This window comes from Oncorhynchus gorbuscha, linkage group LG25 (genome assembly GCF_021184085.1).
Source record: "Oncorhynchus gorbuscha isolate QuinsamMale2020 ecotype Even-year linkage group LG25, OgorEven_v1.0, whole genome shotgun sequence".
Classification (NCBI taxonomy): domain Eukaryota; kingdom Metazoa; phylum Chordata; class Actinopteri; order Salmoniformes; family Salmonidae; genus Oncorhynchus; species Oncorhynchus gorbuscha.
The window spans coordinates 40,344,040-40,354,039 of record NC_060197.1 but is presented as its reverse complement, the minus strand read 5'-3'; the positions used below and the strand labels follow the sequence as shown (position 1 = coordinate 40,354,039).

At 54.0% G+C, this 10,000-nt stretch overlaps 2 protein-coding genes across 2 annotated transcripts in view; one reads left to right on the top strand and one right to left on the bottom strand.

The window, feature by feature from the left end:
* Positions 1 to 10,000, bottom strand: part of LOC124014474 (tripartite motif-containing protein 14-like) — a 435,501-nt gene that overhangs the window by 118,901 nt on the left and 306,600 nt on the right. The window lies entirely within an intron of this gene.
* The window catches only part of sorcs2 (sortilin-related VPS10 domain containing receptor 2), a 606,252-nt gene that overhangs the window by 563,518 nt on the left and 32,734 nt on the right, over positions 1 to 10,000 (top strand). The window contains exons 10-11 of the mRNA XM_046329541.1: positions 5,110 to 5,256; positions 5,676 to 5,778. Of these exons, the coding sequence (XP_046185497.1) occupies positions 5,110 to 5,256; positions 5,676 to 5,778 (250 nt within the window). The remainder of the gene's footprint in view (positions 1 to 5,109; positions 5,257 to 5,675; positions 5,779 to 10,000) is intronic.

Here is a 10,000-nt window from a genome sequence, read left to right as displayed (position 1 = left end):
GGCTGCACTCTCCTCTCACATCCCTCGGAGCAGGCTGCACTCTCCTCACACATCCCTCGCTCCAGGCTGCACTCTCCTCACACATCCCTCGGAGCAGGCTGCACTCTCCTCTCACATCCCTCGGAGCAGGCTGCACTCTCCTCTCACATCCCTCGGAGCAGGCTGCACTCTCCTCACACATCCCTCGCTCCAGGCTGCACTCTCCTCACACATCCCTCGGAGCAGGCTGCACTCTCCTCTCACATCCCTCGGAGCAGGCTGCACTCTCCTCTCACATCCCTCGGAGCAGGCTGCACTCTCCTCTCACATCCCTCGCTCCAGGCTGCACTCTCCTCACACATCCCTCGCTCCAGGCTGCACTCTCCTCTCACATCCCTCGCTCCAGGCTGCACTCTCCTCTCACATCCCTCGGAGCAGGCTGCACTCTCCTCTCACATCCCTCGGAGCAGGCTGCACTCTCCTCTCACATCCCTCGGAGCAGGCTGCACTCTCCTCACACATCCCTCGCTCCAGGCTGCACTCTCCTCTCACATCCCTCGGCAGGCTGCAGGAGCAGGCTGCACTCTCCTCTCACATCCCTCGGAGCAGGCTGCACTCTCCTCTCACATCCCTCGGAGCAGGCTGCACTCTCCTCTCACATCCCTCGCTCCAGGCTGCACTCTCTCTCTCACATCCCTCGCTCCAGGCTGCACTCTCCCTCACACATCCCTCGGAGCAGGCTGCACTCTCCTCACACATCCCTCGGAGCAGGCTGCACTCTCCTCACACATCCCTCGCTCCAGGCTGCACTCTCCTCTCACATCCCTCGCTCCAGGCTGCACTCTCCTCTCACATCCCTCGCTCCAGGCTGCACTCTCCTCTCACATCCCTCGCTCCAGGCTGCACTCTCCTCTCACATCCCTCGGAGCAGGCTGCACTCTCCTCACACATCCCTCGGAGCAGGCTGCACTCTCCACACATCCCTCGGAGCAGGCATCCCTCGGAGCAGGCTGCACTCTCCTCACACATCCCTCGCTCCAGGCTGCACTCTCCTCTCACATCCCTCGCTCCAGGCTGCACTCTCCTCTCACATCCCTCGGAGCAGGCTGCACTCTCCTCACACATCCCTCGGAGCAGGCTGCACTCTCCTCACACATCCCTCGGAGCAGGCTGCACTCTCCTCTCACATCCCTCGGAGCAGGCTGCACTCTCCTCACACATCCCTCGGAGCAGGCTGCACTCTCCTCACACATCCCTCGGAGCAGGCTGCACTCTCCTCACACATCCCTCGGAGCAGGCTGCACTCTCCTCTCACATCCCTCGGAGCAGGCTGCACTCTCCTCACACATCCCTCGCTCCAGGCTGCACTCTCCTCACACATCCCTCGGAGCAGGCTGCACTCTCCTCTCACATCCCTCGGAGCAGGCTGCACTCTCCTCTCACATCCCTCGGAGCAGGCTGCACTCTCCTCTCACATCCCTCGGAGCAGGCTGCACTCTCCTCACACATCCCTCGGAGCAGGCTGCACTCTCCTCTCACATCCCTCGCTCCAGGCTGCACTCTCCTCACACATCCCTCGGAGCAGGCTGCACTCTCCTCTCACATCCCTCGCTCCAGGCTGCACTCTCCTCACACATCCCTCGGAGCAGGCTGCACTCTCCTCTCACATCCCTCGGAGCAGGCTGCACTCTCCTCTCACATCCCTCGGAGCAGGCTGCACTCTCCTCTCACATCCCTCGCTCCAGGCTGCACTCTCCTCACACATCCCTCGCTCCAGGCTGCACTCTCCTCACACATCCCTCGGAGCAGGCTGCACTCTCCTCTCACATCCCTCGCTCCAGGCTGCACTCTCCTCTCACATCCCTCGGAGCAGGCTGCACTCTCCTCTCACATCCCTCGCTCCAGGCTGCACTCTCCTCACACATCCCTCGCTCCAGGCTGCACTCTCCTCACACATCCCTCGGAGCAGGCTGCACTCTCCTCTCACTCTCCTCTCCATCCCTCGGAGCAGGCTGCACTCTCCTCACACATCCCTCGGAGCAGGCTGCACTCTCCTCTCACATCCCTCGGAGCAGGCTGCACTCTCCTCACACATCCCTCGCTCCAGGCTGCACTCTCCTCTCACATCCCTCGCTCCAGGCTGCACTCTCCTCACACATCCCTCGGAGCAGGCTGCACTCTCCTCACACATCCCTCGGAGCAGGCTGCACTCTCCTCACACATCCCTCGGAGCAGGCTGCACTCTCCTCACACATCCCTCGGAGCAGGCTGCACTCTCCTCACACATCCCTCGCTCCAGGCTGCACTCTCCTCTCACATCCCTCGCTCCAGGCTGCACTCTCCTCTCACATCCCTCGGAGCAGGCTGCACTCTCCTCTCACATCCCTCGCTCCAGGCTGCACTCTCCTCTCACATCCCTCGCTCCAGGCTGCACTCTCCTCACACATCCCTCGCTCCAGGCTGCACTCTCCTCACACATCCCTCGGAGCAGGCTGCACTCTCCTCTCACATCCCTCGGAGCAGGCTGCACTCTCCTCTCACATCCCTCGGAGCAGGCTGCACTCTCCTCTCACATCCCTCGCTCCAGGCTGCACTCTCCTCACACATCCCTCGGAGCAGGCTGCACTCTCCTCACACATCCCTCGGAGCAGGCTGCACTCTCCTCTCACATCCCTCGGAGCAGGCTGCACTCTCCTCTCACATCCCTCGGAGCAGGCTGCACTCTCCTCTCACATCCCTCGCTCCAGGCTGCACTCTCCTCTCACATCCCTCGGAGCAGGCTGCACTCTCCTCTCACATCCCTCGGAGCAGGCTGCACTCTCCTCACACATCCCTCGGAGCAGGCTGCACTCTCCTCACACATCCCTCGGAGCAGGCTGCACTCTCCTCACACATCCCTCGGAGCAGGCTGCACTCTCCTCACACATCCCTCGGAGCAGGCTGCACTCTCCTCTCACATCCCTCGGAGCAGGCTGCACTCTCCTCACACATCCCTCGGAGCAGGCTGCACTCTCCTCACACATCCCTCGGAGCAGGCTGCACTCTCCTCTCACATCCCTCGGAGCAGGCTGCACTCTCCTCACACATCCCTCGGAGCAGGCTGCACTCTCCTCACACAGTGAGAGAGATGGAGAAAAATAAAGAGAGTAAAGGAGAGGGAGGGAAAGCTTAGGGAGAGAGAGAAGGAGAGGAGAGAGGGTGTGTTGCAGGTACAGATAGAGGAAGACAAGACAGACAGAGGGGTACACAGATACAGTAGATAGGAGTTTCATAGAGAGAATTGCAGAGTGAGACAGAGACTTCTAGACAGGTTGTTTTATTCCATATTCCCTTTAGGTCGTCTCTCTTAACCGGACCTGCTGACAAGTGAGTCTCCCCTGACCGAGTAGCAATAATAGTTCCATTATACAGTACCTTCGGAAAGTATTCAGACCCCTTGACTTTTTCCACATTTTGTTATGTTACGACCTTTTCCCGTCATCAAGCTATACACAATACCCCATAATGACGAAGCCAATTTTTAATTAAAAAAAAAAAAAATTCTAATTTATTACAAAGTTAAAACAGAAACATCACATTTACATACGAATTCAGACCCTTTACTCAGTACTTTGTTGAAGCACCTTTGGCAGCGATTACAGCCTCGAGTCTTCTTGGGTATGACGCTACAAGCTTGGCACACCTGTATTTGGGGAGTTTCTCTCATTCTTCTCTGCAGAACCTCTCAAACTCTGTCAGGTTGGATGGGGAGCATCGCCGCACAGCTATTTTAAGGTCTCTCCTGAGATGTTCGATCGGGTTCAAGTCCAGGCTCTGACTGGGCCACTCAAGGACATTCAGAGACTTGTCCCGAAGCCACTCCTGTGTTGTCTTAGATGTGTGCTTAGGGTCGTTGTCCTGTTGGAAGGTGAACCTTCGCCCTACTCTGAGGTCCTGAGTGCTCTGGAGCAGGTTTCCATCAAGGAGCTCTCTGTACTCTGCCTCGTTCATCTTTGCCTCGATCCTGACTAGTCTCTCAGTCCCTGCCGCTGACAACATCCCCACAGCATGATGCTGCCACCATCGTGCTTCACCGTAGAGATGGTTCCAGGTTTCCTCCAGATGTGACGCTTGGCATTCAGGCCAAAGACTTCAATCTTGGTTTCATCAGACCAGAGAATCTTGTTTCTCATGGTCTGAGAGTCCTTTAGTGCCTATTGGCAAACTTCAAGATGGCTGTCATCTGCCTTTTAATGAGGAGTGGCATCTGTCTTGCCACTCTACCATAAAGGCCTGATTGAGGGAGTGCTGCAGAGATGGTTGTCCTTCTGGAAGATTTTCCCATATCCACAGAGGAACTCTGGAGCTCTGTCAGAGTGACCATCGGGTTCTTGGTCACCTCCCTGACCAAGGTCATTCTGCCCCAGTTTGGCCAGGCGGACCGCTCTAGGAAGAGTCTTGGTGGTTCCAAACTTCTTCCATTTAAGAATGAGGCCACTGTGTTCTTGGGGACCTTCAATGTGGCAGAAATGTTTGGTACTCTTCTCCTGATCAGTGCTCCGACACAATCCTGTCTCTTTACGGACAATTCCTTCCACCTCATGGCTTTGTTTTTGCTCTGACCTTCACTGTCAACTGTGGGATCTTATATAGACAGGCCTTTCCAAATCATGTCTAATCATTGTATTTACCACAGGTGGACAATGAAGTTGTAGAAACATCTCAAGGATGATCAATGGAAACAGGATGCACATGAGTCTCATAGCAAAGGGTCTGAATACTTATATAAATAAGGTATTTCTGTTTTTTATTTTTTAGACATTTGCAAAAAATGTTTAAAAACCTGTTTTCACTTCATCATTATTGTGTATTGTGTGTAAATATATATTTTTAAATCAATTTTAGAATAAGGCTGTAACGTAACAAAATGTGGAAAAGGTCAAGGGGTCTGAATTCTTTCCGAATGCACTGTAGACATGGGTATCTGGAGAACTCTGTGTGATTCTGTCTCTGACTAAACAACATTCTGATCTCTGAACAGTCTTTTCTACAAGCATGTGCTTTTACTATAGCTAGGATCCATACAAACTGACCACACATCAGTTTTAGTACAATACCATAACAGAGATGTCTGTTGTCATTGCTTTCCAGGTGCGCGGGATCAAGGGGGTCTTCCTGGCCAATCAGAAGGTGGATGGCAAAGTGCGGACTCTCATCACCTATAACAAAGGCCGAGACTGGGAACCGCTAGCTCCGCCTACTACTGACATGAACGGAAAACCGGTCAACTGCAAATCAGTAAGGAAACCATGCACTACCCACAATGCAGCAGCTTAATACCCATCAATCTGCTGACATGTACGTGATTACTTCCTGGGTGGAAGGCAAGAAGGGTGCAGGTTTAAGGTATTCAATCAGGCCGTGGTCTCGTGAACATCTACAGGGCTGGGTGACTGAGTCATTATTAGCCATCGGTCCCTCAGACAGAGAAAGTTTAACCATAACTTTGTTTTAGAACACCCATTACTCCTCCCTCGTTTGTGACAGCTGACGCCAGAAGTAATGGGAGGGAGAGGCAGAGAGGGAGAGAGGGAGAGAGAGAGAGAGAGAGAGAGAGAGAGAGAGAGAGAGAGAGAGAGAGAGAGAGAGAGAGAGAGAGAGAGAGAGAGAAAGAGAGGAGAACCCTACTCATGTCAGCTCTCTGTCCCCTCTCCTAGCCTGACTGTCACCTCCACCTCCACCTGCGCTGGGCTGACAACCCCTACGTATCAGGGACCGTTCACACCAAAGACTCCGCCCCCGGACTCATCATGGGCGCAGGTGAGTAACCATGACAACCACTGCCCTGGCAACAGTGGTTCTTACGTCATTACTGCAGTGGCCATGGTTACATTATGACCAATCATTCTGGTTATTTGGCTTTACCTAGGAACACAGCATTACTCTCTGTATGAGACACTTCATCAGCACCCTGTGGAGATGCTGACACTAAGACTGGGAACCCCTACAGTTTCAAATCAAATTGTATTTCTTACATGCGCCAGGTGTAGGTAGACCTTACAGTGAAATGCTTACTTATATACCCTTAACCAACATTGCAGTTTTAAGAAGAAGAAAAACATCTATGAGAAATCAACTAGTTAGCTAGTGAACAGGAGTTGGTTAGGCCTTTTAGTCGAGGTACGCTTTAGACTGCTGGTTATTGTAAGGGATTCCATCCCCAGTCGTTCTAGTGAAGCAGTGAGGGATTCCAGCCCCAGTCGTTACTGTGAAGCAGTGAGGGTTCCAGCCCCAGTCATTCTAGTGAGGGATTCCAGCCCCAGTCATTACTGTGAAGCAGTGAGGGATTCCAGCCCTAGTCGTTCCAATGAGAGATTCCAGCCCCAGTCGTTCTAGTGAGGGATTCCAGCCCCAGTCATTACTGTGAAGCAGTGAGGGATTCCAGCCCCAGTCATTACTGTGAAGCAGTGAGGGATTCCAGCCCTAGTCGTTCCAGTGAGGGATTCCAGCCCTAGTCGTTCCAGTGAGAGATTCCAGCCCCAGTCGTTCTAGTGAGGGATTCCAGCCCCAGTCGTTACTGTGAAGCAGTGCGGGATTCCAGCCCCAGTCATTACTGTGAAGCAGTGAGGGATTCCAGCCCTAGTCGTTCCAGTGAGGGATTCCAGCCCTAGTCGTTCCAGTGAGGGATTCCAGCCCCAGTCGTTCTAGTGAGGGATTCCAGCCCCAGTCATTACTGTGAAGCAGTGAGGGATTCCAGCCCTAGTCGTTCCAATGAGAGATTCCAGCCCTAGTCGTTCCAGTGAGAGATTCCAGCCCTAGTCGTTCCAGTGAGGGATTCCAGCCCCAGTCGTTCTAGTGAGGGATTCCAGACCCAGTCATTACTGTGAAGCAGTGAGGGATTCCAGCCCTAGTCGTTCCAATGAGAGATTCCAGCCCTAGTCGTTCCAGTGAGGGATTCCAGCCCTAGTCGTTCCAATGAGAGATTCCAGCCCCAGTCATTCTAGTGAGGGATTCCAGCCCCAGTCATTACTGTGAAGCAGTGAGGGATTCCAGCCCTAGTCGTTCCAATGAGAGATTCCAGCCCCAGTCGTTCTAGTGAGGGATTCCAGCCCCAGTCATTACTGTGAAGCAGTGAGGGATTCCAGCTCCAGTCGTTCTAGTGAGCGATTCCAGCCCCAGTCATTACTGTGAAGCAGTGAGGGATTCCAGCCCTAGTCGTTCCAGTGAGGGATTCCAGCCCTAGTCGTTCCAGTGAGGGATTCCAGCCCTAGTCGTTCCAGTGAGGGATTCCAGCCCCAGTCGTTCTAGTGAGGGATTCCAGCCCCAGTCATTACTGTGAAGCAGTGAGGGATTCCAGCCCTAGTCGTTCCAATGAGAGATTCCAGCCCTAGTCGTTCCAGTGAGGGATTCCAGCCCTAGTCGTTCCAGTGAGGGATTCCAGCCCCAGTCGTTCTAGTGAGGGATTCCAGCCCCAGTTATTACTGTGAAGCAGTGAGGGATTCCAGCCCTAGTCGTTCCAATGAGAGATTACAGCCCTAGTCGTTCCAGTGAGGGATTCCAGCCCTAGTCGTTCCAATGAGAGATTCCAGCCCCAGTCGTTCTAGTGAGGGATTCCAGCCCCAGTCATTACTGTGAAGCAGTGAGGGATTCCAGCCCTAGTCGTTCCAATGAGAGATTCCAGCCCCAGTCGTTCTAGTGAGGGATTCCAGCCCCAGTCATTACTGTGAAGCAGTGAGGGATTCCAGCCCCAGTCATTACTGTGAAGCAGTGAGGGATTCCAGCCCTAGTCGTTCCAGTGAGGGATTCCAGCCCTAGTCGTTCCAGTGAGAGATTCCAGCCCCAGTCGTTCTAGTGAGGGATTCCAGCCCCAGTCGTTACTGTGAAGCAGTGCGGGATTCCAGCCCCAGTCATTACTGTGAAGCAGTGAGGGATTCCAGCCCTAGTCGTTCCAGTGAGGGATTCCAGCCCTAGTCGTTCTAGTGAGGGATTCCATCCCTAGTCGTTCCAGTGAGGGATTCCAGCCCCAGTCGTTCTAGTGAGGGATTCCAGCCCCAGTCATTACTGTGAAGCAGTGAGGGATTCCAGCCCTAGTCGTTCCAATGAGAGATTCCAGCCCTAGTCGTTCCAGTGAGAGATTCCAGCCCTAGTCGTTCCAGTGAGGGATTCCAGCCCCAGTCGTTCTAGTGAGGGATTCCAGACCCAGTCATTACTGTGAAGCAGTGAGGGATTCCAGCCCTAGTCGTTCCAATGAGAGATTCCAGCCCTAGTCGTTCCAGTGAGGGATTCCAGCCCTAGTCGTTCCAATGAGAGATTCCAGCCCCAGTCATTCTAGTGAGGGATTCCAGCCCCAGTCATTACTGTGAAGCAGTGAGGGATTCCAGCCCTAGTCGTTCCAATGAGAGATTCCAGCCCCAGTCGTTCTAGTGAGGGATTCCAGCCCCAGTCATTACTGTGAAGCAGTGAGGGATTCCAGCTCCAGTCGTTCTAGTGAGCGATTCCAGCCCCAGTCATTACTGTGAAGCAGTGAGGGATTCCAGCCCTAGTCGTTCCAATGAGAGATTCCAGCCCTAGTCGTTCCAGTGAGAGATTCCAGCCCTAGTCGTTCCAGTGAGGGATTCCAGCCCCAGTCGTTCTAGTGAGGGATTCCAGACCCAGTCATTACTGTGAAGCAGTGAGGGATTCCAGCCCTAGTCGTTCCAATGAGAGATTCCAGCCCTAGTCGTTCCAGTGAGGGATTCCAGCCCTAGTCGTTCCAATGAGAGATTCCAGCCCCAGTCATTCTAGTGAGGGATTCCAGCCCCAGTCATTACTGTGAAGCAGTGAGGGATTCCAGCCCTAGTCGTTCCAATGAGAGATTCCAGCCCCAGTCGTTCTAGTGAGGGATTCCAGCCCCAGTCATTACTGTGAAGCAGTGAGGGATTCCAGCTCCAGTCGTTCTAGTGAGCGATTCCAGCCCCAGTCATTACTGTGAAGCAGTGAGGGATTCCAGCCCTAGTCGTTCCAGTGAGGGATTCCAGCCCTCTTGTGAGAGAGAGAAGAGAGAGAGAGAGAGAGAGAGAGAGAGAGAGAGAGAGAGAGAGAGAGAGTCGTTCCAGTGAGGGATTCCAGCCCTAGTCGTTCCAGTGAGGGATTCCAGCCCCAGTCGTTCTAGTGAGGGATTCCAGCCCCAGTCATTACTGTGAAGCAGTGAGGGATTCCAGCCCTAGTCGTTCCAATGAGAGATTCCAGCCCTAGTCGTTCCAGTGAGGGATTCCAGCCCTAGTCGTTCCAGTGAGGGATTCCAGCCCCAGTCGTTCTAGTGAGGGATTCCAGCCCCAGTTATTACTGTGAAGCAGTGAGGGATTCCAGCCCTAGTCGTTCCAATGAGAGATTACAGCCCTAGTCGTTCCAGTGAGGGATTCCAGCCCTAGTCGTTCCAATGAGAGATTCCAGCCCCAGTCGTTCTAGTGAGGGATTCCAGCCCCAGTCATTACTGTGAAGCAGTGAGGGATTCCAGCCCTAGTCGTTCCAATGAGAGATTCCAGCCCCAGTCGTTCTAGTGAGGGATTCCAGCCCCAGTCATTACTGTGAAGCAGTGAGGGATTCCAGCCCCAGTCATTACTGTGAAGCAGTGAGGGATTCCAGCCCTAGTCGTTCCAGTGAGGGATTCCAGCCCTAGTCGTTCCAGTGAGAGATTCCAGCCCCAGTCGTTCTAGTGAGGGATTCCAGCCCCAGTCGTTACTGTGAAGCAGTGCGGGATTCCAGCCCCAGTCATTACTGTGAAGCAGTGAGGGATTCCAGCCCTAGTCGTTCCAGTGAGGGATTCCAGCCCTAGTCGTTCTAGTGAGGGATTCCATCCCTAGTCGTTCCAGTGAGGGATTCCAGCCCCAGTCGTTCTAGTGAGGGATTCCAGCCCCAGTCATTACTGTGAAGCAGTGAGGGATTCCAGCCCTAGTCGTTCCAATGAGAGATTCCAGCCCTAGTCGTTCCAGTGAGAGATTCCAGCCCTAGTCGTTCCAGTGAGGGATTCCAGCCCCAGTCGTTCTAGTGAGGGATTCCAGAC